At 40.5% G+C, this 26,298-nt stretch overlaps 2 protein-coding genes across 8 annotated transcripts in view; one reads left to right on the forward strand and one right to left on the reverse strand.

Annotated features, from left to right (window-relative positions):
- LOC136420385 (band 3 anion transport protein-like) overlaps positions 1 to 22,066 on the reverse strand; it is a 37,915-nt gene extending 15,849 nt beyond the window's left edge. For 3 of the 6 annotated variants that reach the window (XM_066407261.1, XM_066407263.1, XM_066407262.1), the window contains exons 1-12: positions 21,957 to 22,066; positions 18,841 to 18,881; positions 18,387 to 18,463; positions 12,823 to 12,943; positions 6,666 to 6,855; positions 4,511 to 5,445; positions 3,953 to 4,056; positions 2,669 to 2,913; positions 1,912 to 2,060; positions 921 to 1,098; positions 628 to 763; positions 219 to 411 (exon numbers count right to left, since the gene is read on the reverse strand). In XM_066407261.1, the coding sequence (XP_066263358.1) occupies positions 219 to 411; positions 628 to 763; positions 921 to 1,098; positions 1,912 to 2,060; positions 2,669 to 2,913; positions 3,953 to 4,056; positions 4,511 to 5,445; positions 6,666 to 6,855; positions 12,823 to 12,943; positions 18,387 to 18,463; positions 18,841 to 18,849 (2,337 nt within the window). In that variant the 5' untranslated portion in view covers positions 18,850 to 18,881; positions 21,957 to 22,066. Of the gene's footprint in view, positions 1 to 218; positions 412 to 627; positions 764 to 920; positions 1,099 to 1,911; positions 2,061 to 2,668; positions 2,914 to 3,952; positions 4,057 to 4,510; positions 5,446 to 6,665; positions 6,856 to 12,822; positions 12,944 to 15,672; positions 15,920 to 18,386; positions 18,464 to 18,840; positions 18,882 to 21,956 lie in introns of those variants that run through there. The other 3 variants (XM_066407265.1, XM_066407266.1, XM_066407264.1) reach the window with 3 other exon arrangements.
- A 33-nt stretch (positions 22,067 to 22,099) lies between these two features.
- The window catches only part of LOC136449277 (dnaJ homolog subfamily C member 10-like), an 80,031-nt gene continuing 75,832 nt past the window's right edge, over positions 22,100 to 26,298 (forward strand). For both annotated transcript variants that reach the window (XM_066449245.1, XM_066449246.1), the window contains exons 1-2: positions 22,100 to 22,198; positions 24,515 to 24,733. In XM_066449245.1, coding sequence (XP_066305342.1) covers positions 24,539 to 24,733 — 195 coding nt within the window. In that variant the 5' untranslated portion in view covers positions 22,100 to 22,198; positions 24,515 to 24,538. The remainder of the gene's footprint in view (positions 22,199 to 24,514; positions 24,734 to 26,298) is intronic.

Raw genomic sequence — 26,298 nt, forward strand, 5'->3', positions numbered from 1 at the left:
CCCAGATCATCATTTTGTTGTGCTTGTAACAGATGTAACAGATCAAAGTAAAGTAAATATTTGATTATTTGTTATGATTATTGTTTTTCCGCACTTTCAAAGAGTACATTGTACAAATAAACGGTAAATGAACATAAATAAAAAACATGCAGGGGAAACCAGAAACCTTCAAGGTTTCCAAAAAGGGCATCCACGAACGAGCAGCTAACTTCACCTACCTGGTTATTGTTGTCGGGTAAGTTGACCTTTAACCCCGTCTCCATGGCGTCCAGGCTTGTTGCGGAGGGTGGCCCGGATGGGAACTGACTCGTGGACGCCATGCTGTCCTCACGATGGCCGAGAAAACCCAGCAGGCTCCCCGAAGAGAAGTTGTACGGGATGACCTTGTGACGCTTCTTCTGGTAGAGATGGCTGGATTGGTGAAAAGAAAAACAGGAGTCTTGATCATTCCGATTGGCTAGCGATATGTTTGTTTGCTGTGAAGCAGCAGGGTTTCTAACTGCTTTCTTTATAGAGACACAGTTTGTATCAGAGTCCCTAATATACACATACTATTGGCAGCATCCACTGGAACACTTTACCAGAACTTAAATACTCGTCTGATAGTCATTTTGTAATGTACTGTACCTGTGTTTGAGTAGCAGAGCCCTCATGATGTCTCCCCTGTCCTCAGGTCGGACCTGGTCGGTGATGATCATGTTTTCTACGACATGGTGCATGATGTTGGGCAGCTCTGTCTCATTAAGGTCCAGCAGGACGGAGCCTGGAGGGAAAGGAGAGAGAAAATGGCTGTGAAACAGGAACAGGCTATTAGCTAGCATGGAGTCAGTGCCGTCTTCTGGACACGGCTTGTTCAAATTCATCTATTTTTTTAATGATGTAATTAACTCACAAGACAAATTTCTTGCTAGTCTACCAACCTTGCTCCAGCCCCTTCCTCAGCTCCAGCAGACTGTGGAAGGACAGCGAGGAGACGTGCGGCTTGCCCCACCGCTCGGCGCCCTGCTGGACGTCCTCCTCGAACTTGATCCATCGGGCGCTCTCGCACCACACCAGCTCCTCCTGCTCCTGGTGCAGAGTGTCCAGCTCTACAAACACCTGGGGGAGGAAACATTCCATCAGGGTGTTAGACCCTATTCACACTCGGAAAATTTTTTGACTTACGACAACGACGTACGACAATGTCGTATAAGTCTTTGGCGTCCGGCACCTTTTTTCGAGGATTGACTCGGCGCTTACCACTTTGTCGCACATTACCTTCAAGGCGAACGTACGACTTTGTACGTCGTTGTCGTACGTCCAGAAAATTTTCCGAGTGTGAATCTGGTCTTAGTGTTATCTAATACAGGGCTCGAAATTAATCATAATTTTGGGAAATACATGTAGGTGCACTGGTGCAACCAAACTAAAAATTTAGGAGTACAGGAAAAAAATTTGGGAGCACAACATAGATCGAATAAAGTAAAATGTTAGCAAAACCTGATTACAAATCTTACCGCCTCTCTTCAGAGCCCTCTTCAGATTTGGACAACAAATGCACATCTTACTACTTAATGTCTAACCTTAATTAACGATTTAAACTTAAAATATACACTATATATCAGTTACTCATTTTAACAAGCAACTGGAAATAATTTTGGAAATGGTTAGCATACATGTACATGTACAGCCACACTACTTTACGTCAGTGACACTGAGCAAGATTTGTCGATCAGCAGGTTTTCACCACAAACTCTGAATTAAATAACAAAAATAAAGTGAAGACAATTTTAGATAGGAAAAAGGAAAAATAGGGGAAAATTCATATCCAGTTGCTTGTCAATAAATAACTGCTATTTGGCGTATCTTATTACATGTACCTGGAGGACTTTAACTTTAAAACTACTTTATTTGTGTGACAACAATCTGTACCTCATGAGGACTCCTGTCCAAGGCCTTCTTGGCCTCCACTGATATCGACCTCTGAGGTTTGCTCTGTTTCCCGATGTACACCATGGAACTGACGTTCGGCTTCTTAATCCTGTGTCTCCTCTTGCCTGGCACGTCCTCAAAACGATGGCCTGAAAAGACAAAGAAAAGGATTTGTCATCTCTTCTTGAGTCAACATTAAAACTTTCTTTTATAATGCACACATTGGATAGATCCTGACTGTCCATCACTGTTAGCAGTTTAACCAAAGATAGCATGGCAATTAGTAGTTTGGCCAATTGGAGACTTGAACAGATGCCTCCATTAAGCAAAACTTGTACTTTGCAAGCTGCTTGAGTGTATGCAATTAGATTATTTGAAGCATAAATTAAAGATGCAATGTGGTTGGCCACATCCTAACCACTTAATGCAAATGAAAGATGGTGGCATGTCATTGGCCCGTTCTAAGCCAATCAGCAACAATTCTATGGTAATGAGATGAGATGTGGTGCCATGCCATTGGCCAATTATGAGCAAATCGGCATCAATGTAATCAAATGAGAGGTGGCGCCATGTGATTGGTCCATTCTCAGCCAATCAGCAACAATGTAATCAAATGAGAGGTGCTGCCATGTGATTGGTCCATTCTCAGCTAATCAGCAACGATGTAATCAAATGAGAGATGGCACCATGTGATTGGTCCATTCTCAACCAATCAGCAAACAGTTTAAAGCTGTGCATTTTCATCTGTAACACTCACTGATCATTTCGTTCAGATCCGGGGTCAATAGTTGCCGAGCCTCCTCGTGTTCGGTGGGCATCTTGTGGTAGATCTCGGCATCCATCTTAGTCATACTGCCGATACGCAGCCTGTCCATAGGCGTGGGAACTTTCTTGTGATGATGGTGGTGATGATGATGGTGGCCATGATGGTGGCTATGGTGGTGTCTGTGGGTTTTCTTCTTAAAGGAATCCTTGTTAATCTCTCGGAAATATGGCATCTCACTGAAATTTAAAGTTATGACACGTTAACCTTTGTCCTGCGGGACCCATATACACATATGGGTTGCACATTACGGGGCCTGTATGTGGGTCCTGTATATGTATGGGTTGGGGATATTTTTCAGCTGAACCCATCACACCGCAGCAAAATGCACCAAAGTGACTTATAGTATATTATATGCCACTGCAGCGCAGAAAAGTCAAGGGCCAATTACCTGATTAAGAAATTAACTCAATGAAATAAATTGCGCAAAAAAACAACAGCAGGACAAAATCATGAAGATGCCATTATTTTCCACACAGTAAAAATGACACGCAATCAAAGTTGTCTTGTGAATAGAGACAGTGGATGACACAAGTTATCTGCTACATTTCGTCCACAGCTCACTGAGTTAGGTGTCTGTAATCTGCATAAAGTGATGTCATTGACAGAAGCTGTCGATCAACTCCTTGACAAAGATTGGTGTTGCACACTCAGGCAAAGTTGAGGTGGATCCAATTCTTTGTGTTGCCATACAATGAGAGATAAAGTTTAACCAAGGTTTTGCGGAACTTAACTCGCCCAGGCACGGGATTGTATCCGATTCAATACACCAAATCCGCCTGTGTATTTAACCTCCCCATGCATATGAGAGCCGGATTTGGATTGTTTACATGTATATCATGATTTGCGAATCATGATCAATCTCGTGCCTGTGTGACTCCTGATTTGCAAATCCTGGTATGAACGGGGTAAAAGATCTGTATTCAAAATCACCAGCGATGAAGCTTCATGCTGAAAACAGATATTGTCACCTGTTTTCTTCAGGTAGCAACATCTCACTGTGTGGGAAAAGACATGTTTTCACAGTGACAGAGATACAATTCCCTAGGCTTATGTTCAGCCCAAACAATTAAGCCAAATGACCAGAAAAATCAGTTCCAGAATTTCAAAAGTGTATTGGGCTCTTTTAGAAGATTGTAGAATTTACTACTGAAACAGAGTTTTTAACAGTTATCTATTAGTAAGGCAAATAGACAAGAAGATGGCTAAAAGACTTACTCAAGTTTGTCCTCAACTTCTTCATTTTTAGCATCTTCGTCTGCCGTCTTCACCAAGTCTAACACAGTCTCCTCATCTTCGTCCAGGTCTCCTCCTATTGTAAACTAAAAACAAACAAAACATGTTTTATTTTTTTATATATGCTTGTGCTGATGAATTGCAAGTAGAAAATATCTTTTAGTGGTTATATGCTACAGTCACAATTGGAGAAAGAGGTAGTTGGCGGGCTGTTTATTTTTCGCTTTCGGGCGTAACCCCTACGCGGCTCCATGGAACACCCTGCGGCTGCCAGGCTTTTTTTGGGCATGGCCGGGACCCAGGATTTTTTAAACTCAAACTCAGAGTTAAAATAATACGGGACCCGGAAACAAATAGACGCCGTAAGCTAATCTGGAGAACACTGAGAGGTACCCCCTGGTATCCAAAAGTCCAATGGAACAAATTTGTGGCTTCGGGATCTGGCCGAGGCTACATCTTTTATGGGCACTGGCGCAAATGTGACTGAAGCATTTGAGACACAATATTTGGGAAGATGGTTCTGTTTACAGTAGTACTTACGGTTGCTTTTTTCTGCGGGCCTGTCACATCGGTGTCTCCAGCGTCCCCTGCCGCCACAGAATCGCCCTCATCCAACGACTTCTGCGAGTCTTTGCGCGTCTTAAAGGACGACGAGTTCTTAAGAATGCTCTTCAGTTCCTTCGAGGAAGAGTCTCTACTGATGTCGCCCCTGAGCAGAGCTACCTGACTCGGAGATGGTCGAACGCTTGGGTCTGCTTCAGAGTCGCTGTCCCTCAAAGAGTCCTTTCTGGCTAAAACTTTTGCCAGAGCAGCCTTTGCAGTTCCTGAGTTCTTTGCAGATTCTTTGGAAGACTTTGGCTCGACTTCAGGTGACGCCTTGGCTTCAGACGTGACGCTTATCAAAGTCTCAGGTTCTTCAACAGGCTCCTCGGCAGAAGTTGGTTTTATCAATACCTTTGGAGATTCTTGAGGAGCCTTTTCTTCAAGAACATCATCACTTCTTGGACCCTCAGAGCTCACTGTTTCTTGGACGGATTCTTTGGAAGACACTTTGGAAGGTGCTTTGATAGATTCTCTCCTGGAGGTAGGTTCAGAAACGCTACGAGGTTCCTTGCAGAGCATGCTTGTCAAACTCTCGTCACTTGCAGCTTCTAACCCAGGAAACCCTCTCACAGCTGCCTCGTATGAATCTGTCCTGACAAGGGCCTTCTTCACATCAGGCGGCTCTGTTTTCTCTTCTGTCTTCTCTTCAATGTCTTCAGACTGTTCCTCCACTTCTATTGTTATCGTATCAACATCGTGAGGCGTCTCCACTTCCTGTGGACGCTCCACGCGAGGCCGTTTGGCGTGTTTCTTGTGTTTAGGGGCGTCCTTTTCAATGGGGAGTCCCTTGTTGTTGATGTTGGGGGAGGAGTATCGGCGGTGGATGTGGGTCTTGAGGGGGTGGTGGACGTGTAGATGGACATTCCTGTGGGCTGTAACAAACCACACATTTTATGGTACATCTTACATTATTCAAACAATAGCTTTTCAATATCCTATTTTATAGGATTTGCTGTTCATCAGGCACAGCCAGTAACATATAACACATTTTATGGTACATCAAGTCTTTGTAAAATTTTTGAGACACAGTGCCTAAATTTTTTAAGTTCTATTTTATTGGTTAGGCTGTTCAGCATGCACAACCAGTAACACATCTTAGGGAACATCTTAGCCAGGGCTGCTAACTATTACATGGTAGCCTCTACCAGGCTCCACAGGTCGCTGGAAAGAGTAGAGAAGTAGAAGCCAGTATTTGTTGGCTAGTCTTCACACACTTCCAAGTGGCTCTGTCTAGGCTGCACATGCCAGAAATTGGCCAAATAGACAGATAACATGCCAGAGAAGTTAGCTAACCAGAGAGTTCAATTTTCAACCAAATTCTACTCTTTCCTGTTGAGCCTGATTGAGGCAGATTACAAAGCTTGCCACTAGATTTACAGAAGACCACTCAGGGGACCGAGAAAATATGGTCTATGTGGACGGGTGGTCACTATAGAGCACCATGCTTGTGTCATTGGGAAAAATAATGTAAGGAACCACCAAAAAGTTGGTCAGGTGGCCCTTATGCAGAGGTGGTCACTAGTGCAGGTTTGACTGCATATCAATGACCAGATGGTCCTTACAGTATGTAGACTTGATTTGTTATACACTAATATGAAAATGAAGCAAAAGCAAGTTAGATAGATCTGGCTCTGCCCTTGAGGCCTTGCCAAAAAGTGCCAAGCAAGCAGATACAGAAATGTCGTCAGACAGAGAAGACTTACTTTCTGGACTGTCCCAATCAAACCTTCGTGTGGGGCGGGGGCTAGGGGTGGGGCAGTCTCCGACAATGGGGAGGGGGGAACGGGGGGCCTCTGGGGGTGGGGGGGGGGGTGTCATAGTGAGAAAAAAGGGAAGAAAAGCACCAGAAAAAGAAAAGCAAGATGGAAGTTACCAGTTAAATAAGATACTTAGTGGCACTGAAAGATGAATTCAAGAGACTATGATTAAAAACTATGATTAAGAGGAATGGCAAAGATATGAAATATTGATAAATCTAAAAGAAAAACTGGTTTAGTGAAGGCTCTATGATATGAGAAATAATGAGCAAAGGAGAAGAAAAAACTAAGAATTGGCAAACAAATAGATTTTGATTTGAAAAAAAAATCCATACCTTGATAGTCCTCTTCGTCCACATGCTGCTGTTTAACCCTTGAACTGCGGGTGGGGACGGGGGAGGCTGACGGAAGGAGGGGGAACTTCTCCACTGGAGTAAGGACCTTGTTCATCTGGTCCTGCAGTGATGGGTGCCTCTGCCTGGGGGCGCTGCTCTCACCCACAGCAGCCCCTCCTTCAGCCTGGGCCTGAAAATACACAATATCATGTAGGTAAAAAAGGTAAAAATTAAAGCTCTGACTCCAACTTCCCAAGACTACTGTAAATCATCTAAATGCATTCAAGTCTGCATTTTCACGTTAAGCAAAATGGAGTTTTGGCTGTGGTTTTAAGTTCGCGGCAGCGCTTTAGTCACATACCATGATACTGCTACAGTATTGGACACAAATGCTTGCGGTGGCTTTAAGTTTGCAGTAAAACAGTCGCCGCGAAAACTGCGAACATTTACGTTTTGGTACATCTTCTTTGAAAGGGGACATTGACAATTTTCTTGGTACATGAAGCTCAAGAACTGAACTAAAGTCACTGTAGGTTGAACAGAAGAAAAAAATGAAGATACATGGGCATTATTGGTCAGGATTAAGTACCCTGCTTGAGTCAAGCTTGGCAACACATTCCGTAAACAGTAGGACTTATGTAACTGGAACGGAAAAAAATGGAGATATATTTTGTAGGATTAACAGAAGAAATTGTGATATATTGCAAGGATGGGATTTCTTAACCAATTGTCAAAGCACCCTACATTTTTGTATTCTCAGGATTCTATTGACCAGGATTCAAACAATGTCTCGTGTCTTGGTCCATCTTCTTTGAAAGGGGACATTGACAACTTTCTTGGTACATGAAGCTTAAGAACTGGACTAAAGGCACTGTAGGTTAATGAATGGAAGAGAAAAAAATGAGGATGCATGGTCGGAGTTAAGTGCTCTACTTGCATCGGGCTTAGCAACACATTCCGTAAACAGTAGGACTTATGTAACTGGAAAGGAAAAAAATTGAGATATATTTTCAAGGATTAACAAAAACAATTGAGATGTATTGCAAGCTTAAATGCTTGCCTACGTCAAACTTGTCCACCCATTTTAGTAAACGTGACCTACATTACCTACAGTAAACAAGATGACGCAAACCTTTATATCAAATGGCATGTTTTCTACCGTTTTGGTCCGTTGGGGGGCAAAGGCAGAGGAAGTAATAGTGATTGAAGAGTGCTGCCCAGACAAAAGATTATGTGGTTAATGCTCTGGATGTGGACTTTGCTCCATGCTGACTTTGCTCAAACAAAAGCACTAAATTCCATTGCATGAACAACTTGAACATTAACAATATTTTGTGAATTTTAAAATGTGTTGTTGTGCTATCATAATGTATTATGTATGTCTGAATAAAGATGGGAAAGAAAAACTAAATATCTTCTTGTAGTGAATTCATGGGATTAAGGGTGCTATGAATCCATTAATTCACTAGTAAGAGGTTAAAATTTTGTCATATAATAGTGAAATAATGTGATATGCTTGTGACAGTCCTTATCACATGTAAAAGTATGTGGTTATCACAGGGAATAAAAAGACTATTTTTACACACACACAAAAAAAGAATAACTTGAACAGTTCACACTTCATCATCATCATCATCATCTGGTCGTGAATATCTCACAGATGTCCATGACCCTTCCCCTCAAGGCCACACTTAATGTTAACTTATGATTAGTTACTAGTAACTTGATATCATTTCTGCTAGGTACTGTAGAAAAAAGGTGGTTCAGATTGAATAAACTGTTACTGTTAGTAGAATGACCAGTTGCAGCTGGAAGGATGAAGCTATCCAGGTGTAGAACAGATGGCTGACTTTTGGCCCTGGACTTTGTATCATCACGAGCCAAAGGCAGATTTGTACATTCAAAAGACAAAATGTTGTAAGCTATGACTTGGTGTGCCTTTTTTGTCACAATTTTCTTGTTGTTCCTAAACTACATGTAATAATAAGCTTGGCACTTATTCAATGATCAACTAATTATTTGTGCAATGCAGCTTCGCTACGGTTTGCGTATTTTTGGACAAGCATGCCAAGTCACCCCAGGCCTACTCTTCTCGATAAGCAAGGTGTTTGATTCTTTTACATGCAGAGATTTGACACCCTAAAGCTCCCTCATGCACAAAGTCGCCAGCTTTACGTCCCCTTCCGATAGGACGATGCGACTCGTTGTGTCCAGTTGTGTCCAGGCCCGGGTGCGAACTCGGGCCGCTGGCTCCACGGAATTTGTACCAGATCTAGTGAGAGACAGAGTGCCCAAACCACTGCACCACGCGGACATGACTTAGACTCTTACAATGACGATACAGATTCAGAGACCCGGGACTAATGATTTTACAAAAGCATGCATGACTTAGCATGTAAGGGATAGGAAGTTTAGCAAATAGTGGCAGTAATTATTGATACGTGGCTCTACTAAGAAAGTACTATACTCAACTCTCAATCTTTGGTTTCAAAAAACACTTACTAGTAAGAGATGTAGACAAAGCCGTATCCCATCCTTTAAAAGTGGTTCTAATTCAGAATCTGCAGACATGGTTTTCTCGCCAGCAACTTGCGAATTGTCGCTTTCATATAGTCCGTTACATAAAACAAGGTGTGTCCAAAGCTGACAGAGGTTTGCTAGCATAGTCAACATCCCTGTCAGGACGTCATGTCAGATATTGACCCGTAGTCACAGATTTCAATTTAGAAAAAAAAGCCTGTCCACAATACTTTTTCGTACTTGACATTTGATTTTCAACATGGTTACAGAAATGTTGAAAAACAACAGAATTGAATACATGTATGTTAGTAACAGGGAGGGCCCTAAGTTGTCCTAACAAAAATCTTATGTCCTAAAATAAGATTGTTTACTTATTGTGCAAAAGTATGCCACGTTTGTTCGCAGCCACTGATGTTATCTTTAGAAACTTAAAGGTAAATAAACATAATATAGTCCATGCACACAGCTGTCATTTGCATGCAAAAAAGTTTTGTACATACATGTTCTTATTTTATATCATTTTGTCAAAAAACAGAATCTCACAAATTTTTTCATAATGATAATGATGGCGCTGAAAGGAGGGTCACTTCATAGCTCAGTGGGCTGTGCCCAGAAATGTAAATCAGTCACACAACTGTCATATACATCAGAAATAAAGCTTTATAAAACACTAAGAATTTAGGTTTATGAATGTTAAACATCCAGGTAAGCAAATAGAGTATAAACTTTACATCTGGATAAATTTCGATGAAAATCGTTTTGAAAAATTTTTATCGAAATTTATCCAGATGTAAAGTTTAAATTGTACTACTCTACTAAGAATTTAGGTTTCCAACTTTTGAAGAGAGCCAAAGTCCAAAAGCGTTCAGTGACGGTTCTTCACATAATCTGGAATCACAATCTGGCAAATCAGCAAAACTATTCCGACAATAAGTTATACCTTTTAATATGTGTGTCAAGGCATATCCACCGTGTACACATCTGGGTAATAAAAGAGTGTGACTTGTCAACATGAGGTTTACTGAACAAAGGAAAACCAGACGAAATGTTATCTTGCGGTCTGTGCGCCCCCCACCCCAATCTATCTCTGACATGCTAAAGAATAGGAAACAAACAATTTGTATTGCGTAGCTCAAAGTCCGACAACAAGTCTCTTGGTGTTTTTGATAAGGCTATTCAGACTGAGAAAAGGGTCAAGGATCTTGATAAACCTGGCTGTAAATCGTTGCTTTACGAGTGTAATTTGTCAGGGGGCTCTTTTAAGTTTTCCGCAGGTGGCAAAAACAAGATGATAACGTTATGCACATAGTTTTTGCACATCCTTGACATTCAAAAAAATGTCCTTGGGATTTTATTTTTTACCCTAAAAGTTTATTTTGTTTCAGAAAATAAAATAAAATAAGGATAGTTATTTTCCCTATCAAAGTCTTCTCATGTTATCCACTTGCCAACTGTGGCTGAATTAAAGTGGTTATACATGTATATAAATCGTTGCTTTATGTGACAGTCACTGTAGACTTGTCAACGTGGTGTTGTTAGCCATTTCCACTGCCCCAGAAACGTGTGCTTGAAATTGTGCCGCAACATGTGCAGACCCAAGAGCTGTTTATTCAAGATTCTTCCTGATGTAATTCCAGTGATACATGAAGAAGGATGCTGAAATTGTAGAATGTGAAATCTTTTTGACTAAACACAAAACTGAATTTGTCTATACAGGGCTGTTACCCAAGAGCTGTTTATTCAAGATTATTCCTGATGCAATTCCAGTTATACATGAAGAAGGATGCTGAAGTTGTGGAATGTGAAATCTTTTCGACTAAACACAAAACTGAATGTCTATACAGGGCTGCAGTTCTGGTGTTGAGGGCACTTCTTTATCCTTGTCCCTGCTCCTAACTCGTAACCATGAATATGGGTAGATCTCTAGAGAATGGGGTGAAAAGCCCCACTTCAGTGTGCTAAAAGTTATGGACTAGAGATGTCAATCACGTATACCCGACATGTCTGACAACTGTCTGTTCTGGTCCAACACCATCTTCTCAGAATGATGGGTATCACACCAGGGACGTCAGAGTCTTGAGGAGGGCTGGTATGCTGGCTATGGAAGCCATGCATAATTACCTGCTCGCAACTCAGATGGACCGAACACCTCATCAGGATGCCTGAAGAACAGCTGCCGCGGGAGCTATTGTTGTCTGAACTGAAGAGGGGTCAACGCCCTGTGGTCGACTGCGGCTGCGATTCAAGGACAGTTTTTACTGTCGCCTTGGCTTGGCGGGTATCCGCCATCAGCAGCTAGAGACTGACTGTGTGTGATCAGGTTGGGTGGCACATGGTGTTGAGAAAGAGCGCAGAGGCCGTGCAGAGAGACTAAGGAGGATATTTGGAGTTTCTTTTTACACAACCAGGAATCTCACCTGCTGACATTTCGGTGTCTGTCAGACACCATCTTCAGAGCTTCTGACTGGAGTGCTGCTTCTCGCAGCTATAAGTAGCTGATGAAATTATTTTCCGGCACTGAGAATTTGGGAAGCGTGCACGCTTACAACATGCTGCTCATGCTGCCAAGCAGGCCCCGAAACTTAGCTTTTGAATCAATGAACTTAAACTTGGACTTAAAATGTTCTGTACTTGAACTTCAGAATTTGATTTGTAAACAAACTGTACATTTTTGCGCAATTTAAGTCACAGTCTTTTAAACTGCCTGACAGAGAGCAAAGAGGCAGAAATTACACATGTGCAATGCCAATGATACATTCCTTGCAGCCCTTAACTCCAGACTATGTTCTTGTCCAGTCATTGAACGTTCTGAGAACTCCATCCAGCACTCTAAAGTTTGGATGGCAGTCCATCAATCTTGGGTTAAAGAAATCCAGGTACATCTTGAGCACAATAAAGAACTAACCACACCTATTGATAAGGTTTGATGACTGTGCGTAACAAATCCAGGCCCTTACACCAGCCCTTAGCAATAATCTTTGGTAATTAGTTGGGCAGCCACAGTGGTTTGTCAGGCAAATAAATCAAAGAGAATAAAAGAGAGCTAGAGGTCGTAATTTTGACCATAATTCAGCATATACTGCTGAGTCATTTACATGGTTCAACAGCTTGTTTGAATCCCAGTTTAACTTTCAGTGATGTCTGAATCCTGACTTTTTCAGATACCTGGTAACACCTACACTAAGAAAACAAACAAATCAACGCCTTCCTCTTGCAGGGGATACCCAGAGGACACCCTGTTTCCCTGATAATTGCATACACTCTTGTACATGTGTTTCCCACACACACACTGCCACTGTTGTTTTTTCCTCATATCAGACACTGGGACAGCATGAAAATGGATTGACATTGCAAACTACCTGTGAGGAAATTGTTAATCAATAGAGGCCACTGGGGAAGCCTAGCCCCCCCCCCCCCAAAAAAAAAATTGGAAAAGGAAAAATTTGTCCCGGTGGACTGCCAAATACCAGAAGGGTATATATGTACCTCTTTGTGTTCTCACGAATAGCTTATGGGGTCTTTTTGTTACTGGGTCCCGGGTTAATTTTAAATCCTAGCTAAAAGCTTGACCTCTACCCGACATATGCATGTATGTCCGGTGGAATTTTCTGACCAGTTAGACCCTTGTGATACTGACCTGTCCCTCCTGGTAGGCAGGGTTTGGCTGACCGCTGTCTGCCATGGTCTCGCTTTCGTCTTCGTCGCTCGCTAGTAGGTCCTCGCAACTTACAGCATTACTGTCACCCAGGTGCGCAAACCTGCAACAACACAAAACAACAAACATTACAAACTCAATCAGTTAATCAAAAAGGCTTACGACACCAAAATACAACATTTTTTAATATCTTCAAAAAATAGGAATTCATTTGTTATTATTTTGTTATTGGATGGGCCGGTACTCTAGATCTCTTTGCAGCCAGGGGCTGAACTGCGAGGGTCTTGAGCGGCTACCATTCAGCGCTAACTCAAGTGACCTCAATACAACAATTGCCTCATGTGGGGCCATAGGACTGTAGATTTGAACCACTCACATCGGGAAGGACCTCTACTCTTTTTGATAAGTGCAGTGGGTTCTTTACACCATCGAGGTGTGGCTCTCCTCAAACACAGGACCTCCCTTCAACATCCTATGCGAGGGACGTCCCTAACCTAAGTTAGGTACTCATTTTTCATCTGAGTGAAGTCAGAAAACTTGTGTGAAGTGCCTTTCCAAGGGCAAAATACTGGGGCATATCAGTGGTTTAGAACCCGGGACCTCCTGGTTCGGGGCGAAACCCCTACCGATTGTGCCACACGATCCGATGATGATGCCAATTATTTCAATTATTATTCCATGAACATATTAGACATTAAATTGCACCAAATATACACCCTTCTGATTATATTGAACAATGAATCTTACAAATCCTACTTCCAATTCACCCAATTCTAGATTTCTTCAGTAATTAAGTTAATTTCTGCCCGTGACGTCATAGTAAACACGGCAGCCTATTTGGAACCTGGTACCACGACTCACGAAATGCGTACTTATGGGGAGCAAATAGTGCATTATGAATCATCACAAATAACATACAATCGTGACTTTTCAAAATGTTTGCTTTTCTGCTACTCAAAAGAATGTTTTTCGTGAGTCGCTGTACCAGGTTTGAACCGACTGCTACTATGACCAACAGAGAACAAATTGTGAACTCGTAAGTTTTCAAAATGTTTGCTTTTCTGCTCCTCGAAAGGACATTTTTGCCAGTCGCTGTACCAGGTTCGAACCGGCTGCCGTGTTTACTATGACCAACAGTGCATAAATCTTACACAGTGCCTTTCAAAAGCATGTTTACATTATTTGAAAAAAAAGATAAAGCCAAAAGATTATAATCAGTCGTAAATGTTGGCTCTTTCCCAAAAAACAAGTCCATATTTGAAGTCTTTTTTCAATAAATTTTATGATTGTGAGTTCTACGTGTTACATCTAACATGAGCTGCTTCCAAAAATACCACACATATATCATCCTTCAGCCTGCTAATTAAAAGTAGTTGTTTAGCGCTAAATTTTGTCTATAGTCAGGTTATGGGATCAGGCAGCAGGGAGAAGGTTAAATTAAATGCCTCCCTTCCAGTGCCATTGGCTACTTATTGCACGATTCTTGCTGAGGTTTGCAGTTAAACACTGAAAATTATTCTACAACTTTTTGGATACTTTTTGGTTTTTAAGATCTCACAGCAGCAGAGTCTTTTTGTTCTTCTAGTTATCCCTTCTCTCAACATTACTATACAGCACCTATACAGGGACCAGGGACCAGTGGGAAGTGGAATATCCATATCATATTGTTATATCAACGAACCCTTCCCATGCAGATTATGTGGTGGGGTCCGTCGTATGTTTGGCCCATAACCCAGAAGCCCGGGTCCGAATGCTGTCATGTCACCAATCTTGTACCCTTGGGAAAGGCACTTTACATGACTACGTTCCTCACTCCACCCAGGTGTAAGATGGGTACCTGACTATAGTTGGGGAGGTAAAAGGTTTTGGAAGGAGAGGCCAGGGTTTGGCTCCACCTTCTAATACCAAAATTGCCCTACACACAGTGGCTAACAACCCACTACCCCTATACTGGCTGAAAAAGGCTGTGGGACTACCTTATAAACTTAAGATAAACTAGCTTTCGCATATCCTTTCCTAGACAGTTGAATAATCCTTAAAGCCACATTCACACATTCAGAACCTTTTAAGAGCTTTGTAAATCGACCAACCTAATGGGGAGGAAATTCATGAAGTATCACGCCAATGTGTACAACCAGTACACATACATGTAGATAGCATAGAACTCAAGACTAACTCACAACCAAACCTCTCAATGGCTTTACACCTACTATACTTCCAACCATTTTGTACCATCTTGACTTCAAGTAGAAGGTAATCATTTGTTTCTTGACAAATTCCAAACTACTCTTAACTTTTTCAAAAGTTTTTCAAACGAGTTGCCTTCCACAGACTAGTAGCCAACCTCGCAGACTAAAGGCCTGTTCACACCTGTGCATATATTCAAGTCTGTGTCAGTTCTGTATTGAGATTTTGGTTTAACTTTAGGTAAAGTTTGTAGCTGAAAAAGTCAAGTTTTTTTCCAGTTTGATAACCATGCTGCACAGGGGTGGATCAAGTAGAAACAACTTCTTCCCTGCAAACTTAAACTAAACCAAGAAAATGTTAATACGCAACTCCTGCGGACTTGCATATACGCACAAATGAGAACGGGCCCTAACTTCCAACCACAGTGATTACCAACCCGACCACAAAGAGATAACAGAACAGTGAAAACTTCCAAGCCACAGATCTAGACTGTGACCTAGAGTCTAGTGTACATACGGTTACAGCAACATTAAGTGCACAATCCCTACATCATAATGTTTATCCCATAACACAGCAAGCAGTAAATGCTGTATGTAAACTCAAAAACAACATGTTAAAAAGAAAGAAGAGGGAAACGACATCTACCATTGCACCTTCTGTCGAACCCAACCCGGAAAGCGGGGCACGAAATCGGGAGTCGGACGCAACGGCTCCATTTCCTCCTACACGCTTGGTACGGATAAAAAATTTCCACGAACAAAGAACCACGTAAGCACGCCCTTTTTAACACCGGCGGCTTGCATGCACTCTCCGCTAGCTTTAAGAGGCTCTAAATCACCCAACTTTGAGATAGCAATGGCGCTTGGGTGGTAGACTTTGCCATAGACACAGCACACAGTGCCACATACCAACCAAGGTAGGGTAATAAAAACACTTAACAACTATTTCATCAGTTTTTAGCCAATCGAAGTCCGCGAAGGCTATGACAATGGCACCCTTGTGTCAAAAAGTAAACAATGTATCACCATGTGCCTTGTACGTGCTACCATTATCTCTGTATGACCTACAAATCTACCTAATGCAAACATATTTGTTAACCTAAAACATTGTGTTTCCGGTTACTTTAGCAAAAACCTGCCGACTTAAGCCTTTTTTGGGTTGGTCGCTAACCCGTGCAATGGCCTAGTGGGTAGAGTGTTCGCCTTGCACACGGTAGGTCGTGAGTTTGATTCCCGGCTGGTCATACCAAAGACTCTGAAAATGGTACACACTGCTTTCTCTGCTTAGCATTCAGCATTTGGGAAGGAGTATGGTAGTTTAACACACATCACTACCAGTGGACCAGCCCCCTGCTGTAGTGACTTGCACAAATGTGTGGCCCAAGGGCTACAGAAATGGAGATGGGCACCACCCTTATGCGTCTTATCAAGATGTCTGGGACACATTGACATGGCAATGGACATGAAATTTTAGATCTGACATCTGAGTGATAAAAATCAAACCGACTTCCTTATAATATTTCACACACGGTTATCAGATGAGGGCTTTGAACAGTTGATTTAAGAATGTGCAGTAAACATCATACAATCATGTACTTCTTTGTTCAGTTTATCATTTTTGAGCTTGTTGCAAGCTGTACAAAGTGTATCTGACTATCTGTATTGAAAATAACAGACTGAGTCTATCTGATGCATTTGAGTTTGACATTGCTAAAATGTATTTCTTGGACAAATCGACCGAAATCTAAAAGATTAGTCTAATCTAATCATAAGTGGTGCAACATTTCCAGGTATTGATAATTGTTGATACAAGTATTTCGAAGTATTGACGGGTATTTCCAAGTATTTTCAGGTATTGCCCTAGTCAGGTGAACTGATAATCATCATTTTATTTGTAGCTACTGTATTGTTAGAATACGCCAAGCTGTAAACAATGTTATGTTTAATTGCATTCTTTGTAAGTGGTGCAACATTTCCAGGTATTGATGATTGTTTAGGCAGATATTTCCAAGTATTTTAAAGTATTGAACTAGTCAGGTGCACTGATAATGAACATTTTCTAACTGTAAATGCAGAAATGTTTGCAGTGGTTTTATGTTTGCGGTTTTCGCAGTGAACTGAGTGAAGGTCTTTACCGCAAACTCAAAACCACTGCGAACACTCCATTTTCTCCCTGCTGTGAAATTAAATCCCCGCGAACATTTCGGTATTCACAGTGTCTTGTAATAAGCCAAGCTGTAAACAACGTTTTGTTGGGGGGTGACACTGATTTACATTGTAAGATTACCGTATCATTGTGAACATACCTACACGTACACACATATTGATAAACATCATGTAATGGTGAAAAATGTTTGCTTCATAAGTAGTTTGCATTTTTTATTTGCCTGCCACTATAGGGAATGGTTAAAATAGTCTTCTACACTTTATACCCTAATTCTAACAGTGCTGTAAATACAGAAATATTCATGGGGGATTTAATTTTGTGGTAGGGACAAAATGGATTGTTCGTGGTGGTTTTGGGTCCCTTCAGTTACACGATGGAACGGCTTTTCGCAGTGGACTTAAGTTAAGAATTCATCTCGAAAACTGCCAACATAAAACCACCGCGAACATTTTTGCATTTACAGTTACTGTAGTTTACTTGATATTGATAGTAGTTTGCACACATCTATTGGTGAAGTCTAAACTTCAATTCAACAAGTCAAAAAGTTCATTTAACCCTGGGTGACTTTTTGGTACCTTTACTTTAGACTTTCTGAGAATTCTAAAAGACTTTTACCTTCATACAGTCTACTTTCCTGCTTGCCATTGTTTTTTTTCCATGGTCGCATCATTTACTCATTGTCAGCAAAAGTTTTCTCTGATGACAGACTTACAACTACTTATACTAGAAGTACAGGTACCTCCTGCTGCACTTTTAGTAACTCTTGCTAGGAGGCACTGCTGACACTGGTTTATGTAAGTTTGGACAGTGTTTTACACATTGTACTATTATGTAGATTACCTAATGAGCTATTGTCTGTGTTCAATGGTAGGTATTACCTACTTTTGATCACAAACAAAAGCTCTGATCAGACAATTAGTAAACATTAACTAATCGTCAGGCAATTAGCTAGCAGGGCGTCTTCTGGACACCCTACACTAAGAAAACAAAGAAATTAGACACCCTATTTTGCAAAGGACACCCTGTTTCCCTGGTACATTATAATTACATACACACACACTACCTTCGTACCTATAGCTACACAGTCATGTAAATGTGCCCCCCCCCCCAACACACACTGCGACTGTTGTTTTTCTCATACCTCATACTTTAATCCCTCCAGAGGTTCTTAAGATATTCCGAATGATGCCTACCTGCCTACGTGCCCGGGCCAGAAACTGGCCCCTTGCTTTCCAGGAGGATCCTCCAAGCAGTCCTGTCCCTTGCCCTTCTGAATGATGAGCATTACAAACAAAAACACAAAAAGAGAAATGACCCTGCAGGTCCAGAACAACCTGCTAGGAGGCCCAAATTTACACCACTTCATCCTTATGTTAACACCTACCTGCCACCAACAACTCAACACCACAGCACATCCAGGACTTAAGATATTTTTCAAAACTTGCTACTGCAGTACCAAGGTCAATCACCGGGAGGCTCAAAACCAACCTTCACCATCTGGTTCATCCCACCTACCCACCTATGCAATTTATTTGGTGGTTCTTGAGATATAGCCCCATACATCAAAAACTAGCTATAGTATACCTCCATTTTTCATGGAGCTAACAACACCTTTTTAGTTTGACTCACCATGAGGTTATAACTTACCTTATTCATGATTCAGCACAACTGGTGTGTAAGATACTGTCCTGAAAATAACAACAATGATTCAAATAACATGTAATGAAATACGAAAAGAATGCAGAGAGAACATGTTTTTTTGGGTCCTGTATTCTGTAAGTCCATCCTGTCCTTGGTGCTGATTGGTTGTCTCAATCTCTGTTTATTATCTTCGCCGAGTACTTGTACTCGGAGAGGATTATGTTTTCGGTTGAAAAATCTGTTGGGTGGGTCTGAATGTATGTCAGGAGCAAAACTCAAGAAAACTTCAATGAATCTTTATGATTTTTAGTAGGTGTGTAGTGGCTGTGTAAAGGAAGGTCAAGTTCGAACATGGTTTACCTTGCGTTTTTCAATAGTACTGCAGCGGACTTAGCATTTTTTTGTGTTTGTATGTAGGCAAAAAAAGTGACGGAAACGTTGATGGATCTTCATGATTTTTTGCAGGTGTGTAGATGTTGTGAAAACGGAGGTCAAGTTCAAAAATAGTTCTCCTGGCACTTTCCGTCGGTACTGCAGCGGGCTTTGTGTGGATGTGAATTTTCTTGTGGACAACATAACTCAAGAAGCTGTTGATGGATCCTTATGATATTTAGTGGATGGGTAGGATTTACCGAAAGGAAGGTCAAGTTCGATAATGGGTCTTCTAGCGGGTACCAAAGGTACTGCAGCAGAGCTTCAAAATTTAGGGGCATATTTTCTGAAAGTGCTATGGTCATGATTTTTGTGTGGTAGATAGTTCATGCCACAGAAAGTAAGTTCTGTAAATTTTGGCCCCCTAGCGGCTTGTTAAGAACCGCAGTGGGTGTTTTTGTTTTGACATTCGGACATGAATAACTTGAGAATGGGTCGACAGATCGTCGTGATGTTTGGTATGTAGAGAGCTCGGATGGTGCTTTACATAATCAATGACTAATCATGCAAATAAGGAGCTAATTTGCATAGTTAGTAAGGAAAGTTTGTTAACCCACTGCCTTTCAATGGGACATGGGACAGTGTCAGGTCATGTAAACAGATAGCCTTGCATAAACGTACATGTAGGTCAAATAAATAAACTATTCTCCAAGCAGAGGTGTGGGTCCTGCTGGTTTTTGACGCGTTCAGTTTAAGCATTTTTGTTCAACACGGTTGGCGACATAACGAAATAGGGACAAAATAGAAAGCCTAACTAGAAACACCTAAAAACGTGCCAGATTTATTCTATTCATATGTATTGACTGTACTATTTCATCATCACTTTCAACTTTCAACACTGCCATATCGAACCTTTGTGGCCCATATAATATCAACATACTCACATTTTTTCATGACCAGTTATAACATATATCAGCACACTCTACACATACACTAGTCCTGTACCACCAAATGATTTTTAACCCTATCTTAACTGGACTCATTCGCCCAATCATAACGTCTAAATGGTATGGTGCGTGATCAAATTTGCAGGGGGTGATAGGCACGTAAATATAAATCACTTTCCATAATAAGCCTTGATTATTTGGCGAAGATAATGTGTTTGTGGAACTCTAGTTTTATTTTATTCTATCTATTTATCTATTTGATTGGCTGTTAAGGACACACAGCCAGGGCTACCCAACTAGCCTGTGGCTATAACAAAGGCTATAAAGACAAGATATCCCAATGGAATTAGACATGGACATCATAACAACCTATAAGTTAAAATAGTCTAAGCTCTCTGTTTCTGCTGTATTTTGTAACAAACAGTGGCCTCCCTGTCAGCAACATACAAATTACCTAGAAAATATTTGAGAACGCACATTTGCAGAAAAAAATATAAACAACGGATAGCAAGGTGGTCTTGGCAAAGTTGTAGTCATTAGATAGAGTTTTTAAGTTAGAATCTAAAGATTGAGATCCAATCACTAGCAGGCCCTAATTACTAGTATAATGTTGTACTGTTGGGAAGGGCAATTAAAAGCTATTTCCTGACTGGACTCACATGAAAATGAGTACCTAGCTTCAGTTTGGGACCTCCTCATGGATCAGACATAGAGCTGGAGGCCCTGTGTCTGACTTTGAGGACAGCCTATCTTAGAACTAGTCACAGACTTGTTTTTACAGATAAATTAACTGTTATCTCTATCTACAAAAGGTAAAAAGAAATTCAGCAGTATTGCCTAACTATATATAAAAAGGATATTGAAGACACAAGAGTGACTTGAAGGTCAAAGGAAGATTTTGTTGCGCTACAGTTGATATACTACCAGTATATCCTTGCAATAAACAATTATTGGTATCATCCTTGCGAATTTATACTCACTGAGTCCATGGTGTAAGTAAACATATTCTTAATATAAGGATAGTACATAAAGTTTGTACTGATTTGTCCTTCAAAAAAACATGTACATTATGTACCTATATACTAGTAGTACATGTACAAAGAACATTTACATAGTAACAGAAATTAGTTCAAAATTAGAGAGAGATTCAACAAGCAATTGCTTCCAAACAACAATGAAATCATGCTTGAACAATAAGTTGTTTCTAAATGCTGTTAGCTGAAGGTTTCACACACATGTTTATTTAGTTGTATCAACAACAAGATTTGCATAGAAGGTTCTATAGGGCGGAAATCACTGAATTATGAAGATGTCAAATGTTTAATATGTTGTGGTCACTCCTCACGCAAAATAGCGATACATGTATCAAAGGGCCTGCCTGAGATGAGATATAATATGTGCTTGTCTGCAAAATTTAGACCTAGAGTTGGACGAAAATCGACGTAAAACCAGCAAACAACATCGTAAACAAACAAATTATCTAACATTCGAACATGTTCGACTGTCTTTTGGGAACACAGTATGACAACTGAAATAAACTATACCACTTCCATGACTCTTATGATAACGCAAAAAATCATCTGTCATCACGTAAGAACATAAGTTATGTTCTTGTTTCCTTTTAGAAAGAATTTCCCCACATATGGGTCATGATCACCTTGGTCGGAAGCCGGAAGTGTGGGAGGGGGGCGTGAAGGAATCTCAGCAATTCAAACACAAAAACACGTCCTAACACATCCTTACTATATCTTTAGCTTGTGCATGCTTTCATAAAAATATCGTTATGGTTTTAAAGGGACTTACCTTTAAATCTTGGTGGTAAATATTTGCGGAAGCAAGTTTTTTGGCGCGTCGCTCTTGGAAAAGTGATCAGAGTTCATGACCTCTAGATCTCGCGATATTTTGAAATGGCGAGATTTGGCGAGACTGACACGTCAGCCATTACGCATGCGCGAAAAGTGTTTTAAAAGTTCCGGGGTTCGGACCAAGTGCCGGTGTTTTGGTGGAGAACTTCTTCCGAAAAAAGTGGATTTCTTCCCTTTTAGGTGAGTTTTTCGACATGTTTTCCGCAGAATTCATGAAAATAGATTATAATCTATTATTTGCGTGCGTGGTTTGGTCATTAGTGGTCGGTAAGTCGGAGAAATTGCGATGATTTTATCGTAATTTTGGCGCCGGCGTGAAAATCTCGTGTGGTGTGCAAAGATCATATCAGACGACAAAAATCAGCCGGCCGAACATGAACATAGGCTTGTAAAAATCAATTTCTCTCAATGTCAATGTTTAAACACACCAGTACTTGATCAGAATATGATATTCAATCTTTTGTGAATGTTTTTTATCCACTGAGGGGTTTTCTGAGGGCGGATTTTTGGTTGAAATTCCGTGATTTTTGATCTCACTTCTACACGTGAAAAATGTCGTCTGCAAATAAAGTTGTCAAAACTACGAGGTAAATTTTCTGACGTTCGATGTACTGTATGTACTTTATCTATCATTCCCGTACAATAATTTGACTGTCTCATTGACTATAACGTCCTTTGCTTTCAGTAGATTTATTGCTTCGTAGATATTTGGTGCAAAAAATCAATTAAGAGCGCTCATTTTATTGACAGCAAAATTAATACCGTAATTTGTTCTGCTACAAGGGCGTCCTTCATAAAGGTCCAGTACGTTGTAATTAGTCTGCGGAATATTTTGTTATGACCAACGAAAGATATTTTACGAGAGAAGCAACCTTGATTGTAACCTTAAACGCATTTGATATAACAGGACACATTCATCTAGAAAGTAGGTCATTGAAGCTCTTCCATGAAATATGTGAGTTATTTTAAAACACACATTTACTACATATTGATTGCTATGCACTGCAGTATAGTGACTATTAACTCTTCCTCATTTTTCAAGGAAATCTATTAGAATCTCGGTAAAAAGACATTTCCAGTAAAAAACAAAATGACGTTCTCATATTGACTTCTGCCATAACCGTGCATATATCTACTAATGTAATTCAATACCAATCTGATGCTAGTGGTAGAATGGCTGTATAGAATACATTCATTTTCTGTAGATCCCTCTAGAGGGGAAAAACATATTGTTCTATTCTGGGCCGTGCTCAATGGCCAAGAACGCTTTAGTGGAAAGAGAGCTCCTGTGAGATTCAGTATTGAATATGATCGCGTTGTGGAATTCACGAGGGTTTTCACACTATGATATGACTCCTTTTCACCAACTTCAAGGCCAAGCAATATTGATCATTTTAGTCTTATGATTTTGACTTTAAAATTACCATATTTGTATTTACGGATGCATACAAGAAGTATCCGGTAGCAGGCGATAATAGACAGCTTTATAATGGAAATTACTAACAAAGAACATAAAATAGACAATTGCATGTTTATTGATTCTGATCCTGTTAAATGGACAAAATATGATAATTCTATGGCACTTGTTTATGATGCCGTATCGCATTTCAGTCCTGCACCATTTAGGATGTCGATTTACACTGGTTTGTATTCTTATATGGTGAACGGTAGAAATCGCCAGTTCAAATATAAAGTTGTCCTCACCTGAATTGACACTGACAATTATTTATGCTCAATTTGGTGCCACGTATGTATGCCGGGGGGTTACCCCATGTTGTATGTCAGCTCAAAACGTGGGAATTCTCTATCAAATCGTTGCAATTAATTGTCTTTTAATGCTAGTACTGAATCATCGGATTTGAGTTGATGAACTGTAATTAATGGTGGGTTATGTCACTCTGTGAACACAACAATTTTCCGCTTGGCCTCACACAAAAGCTGAGTTTTTCAGGCATGCGGTGACAGCTGGAGTGGTTCTTCGCACAATGTAGCTTGTGACACACCGTGCATTTCTAATCCAAATTATTTTATACTGTTAAGTACTATCCAATAAAGGGGCTCATACATAATGCATAACATAACATAACATAACATAACATGCATGTATTAGATGACAATGAGTTTTACTGTATGACATTCCTTTAGTTAGACCAAGGATATAACCTTCTTGGTTAGAGTAACTTAGACTTTCTAGTACTGTATTTCTTGATTTATTAACGGTAACTTAATTCTAGTTACTTTAACAGTCGCTAAAATGTCATAATCCCAAATATATGATAACTAACATTTGAGACAGTGATGCTTGTTTCCACCATTAAAATTAAATGAAGTGAACTACCGTACTCCCTTTACCCACAATCGCTGAAATTACCAACCGCAATATCAAATGGATTTACTTAGATGTGTCAGGTTGATTTACATGTATATTGGAAGCCATATATTCAAGATGTGATAATGATCATCTGATGATATGTTACATTTCATTTTCTTTTCCAGGAAGTCAAAATTGCAATTTTTAAAATGGAAGCTGCAATCCTGAACCACTCTCTGAAGAGAATACTGCTGACCATCGCCTGCTGTTTGATACTTCTGTCCATCGTAAATTCGGAGGAAGACTATTACGAGCTCTTGGGGGTCGAAAGAGACGCTACGAACAAGGAGATCAGGAGGGCCTTCAAGAAGTTAGCGTTGGAGCAACATCCTGACAAAAATCCGGTATGGCCTAAATTTGGATAGAACGTACTACCAGAAATTGTTTTTGTGATATACTACTATTACTAGTACTGTAAATGAGGAAATTTTTGTAGTTGTTTTATGTCTGGGGTTTTCACAGTGCTCTCTTCACCACAAACTTAAAACCACATTGAAAATGCTTGTTAGTGAGTGTCTTCTGGCGCCTACCCCCTTGTTTCAACGGGAGCTAAAGACCACAGCGAACACTCCATTGTCTTCCTATCACGAATTTAATTCCCTGCGACTAAGATATATCCTTAGGCTGTGTTCAGAACATCTTCAGATAGATAATTATGCTGATGACGTCTTTATTTTGCCTTCACAGGATGACAAAATTCCTTACAATGTTTCTAGGATGTCCGTCCACTGTTCCTTTCCTAAATCTGTATTCTGGTCGTCTAAACACTAAAAGCTCAAATTGAGATAAGGATGTTTCCAAAGATGTGATTTAAGGCTTTGAGTGCCACAACCGACGTGAGTTGGCGTGATAATATACGAGCTACTTTAGGAGAGTGAACGCTGGGATCTTTGGCTAGCACTCCGCTGAAAATGTCCCCATCCCTGTCTCTAGGCTACACTGTTATCTATGATTGCAAAGCCCGGACTTTATAACGTGATTCCTACTATGTCTCCCTAGACACTAACAAATGGCTCATCAAATTGCGAGAACGTGTTTCTCCCTGCTGTGATTTGGTAACTTTATTTCAAAATTGCAATTTAATAAGGGACATGTATGATATATACTGAATATCAGATGAAATACTCTATATTTATTGAAGAACGGATACTGCCAACTATCTTGTCAGCATTATTAGTAGTTGCACTGGAGATGAGAAAGTTGTCTCTGACTCGTAAAGTTTCCAAATGAAGGTGCAATAGCTCCTGAATGGAGATATGTTGATAAGAGCTCAATTCCTGGTGTGGCAGTGTAAATCACGTGCTCTTTTAACGTTTCACATATCTGACAGGCCTAGGCTTTGTCATTTATGACTAGTGGCACTGTGGTAGGTAGCCTTCAACTGGGCCATTACAGTTTTATTTCTTATACGTGTCACTTTTCAGTACAGGAGACAACTGGTGCAAGTAAAGACATAATAGGAAGACTTAAATTATGCATATACACACTCTGGGTTAAAGTTCAATGACCAGAAGTGACCCCATTTGATGTCAAGGCAGTTCTACTGGCTTGTGTCAAAAGTCTTTTGGGAATAGTTTGTCCTTCGCTTTGTTTATTCTTATTCAAACACATTCATGTGTGACGAGCCCCTTCAGCTCTGTCCTGCCACTTGCTACATAATGTAATCAAACACCAGAGGGGGTCTGCTAGGCCTCCAGATAACCTTGATGACACTGCTGTCTGATCCAGGTCATTTGTTTGGAGAAGAAGAAGAAGAAACAGAGCAAAAATATTATTTTCCCTTCCCTGAAGGTAAACAAAATTGTTTCAGCTGCAGATTTGCCCCTTCTCATCCAACCAGAGATATCACATCATAAGTACATATAATAATTATATGTTGGATGAATGTTAAATAATATATAGTCTTGGT

This window comes from Branchiostoma lanceolatum, chromosome 15 (assembly GCF_035083965.1).
Source record: "Branchiostoma lanceolatum isolate klBraLanc5 chromosome 15, klBraLanc5.hap2, whole genome shotgun sequence".
Taxonomy (NCBI): domain Eukaryota; kingdom Metazoa; phylum Chordata; class Leptocardii; order Amphioxiformes; family Branchiostomatidae; genus Branchiostoma; species Branchiostoma lanceolatum.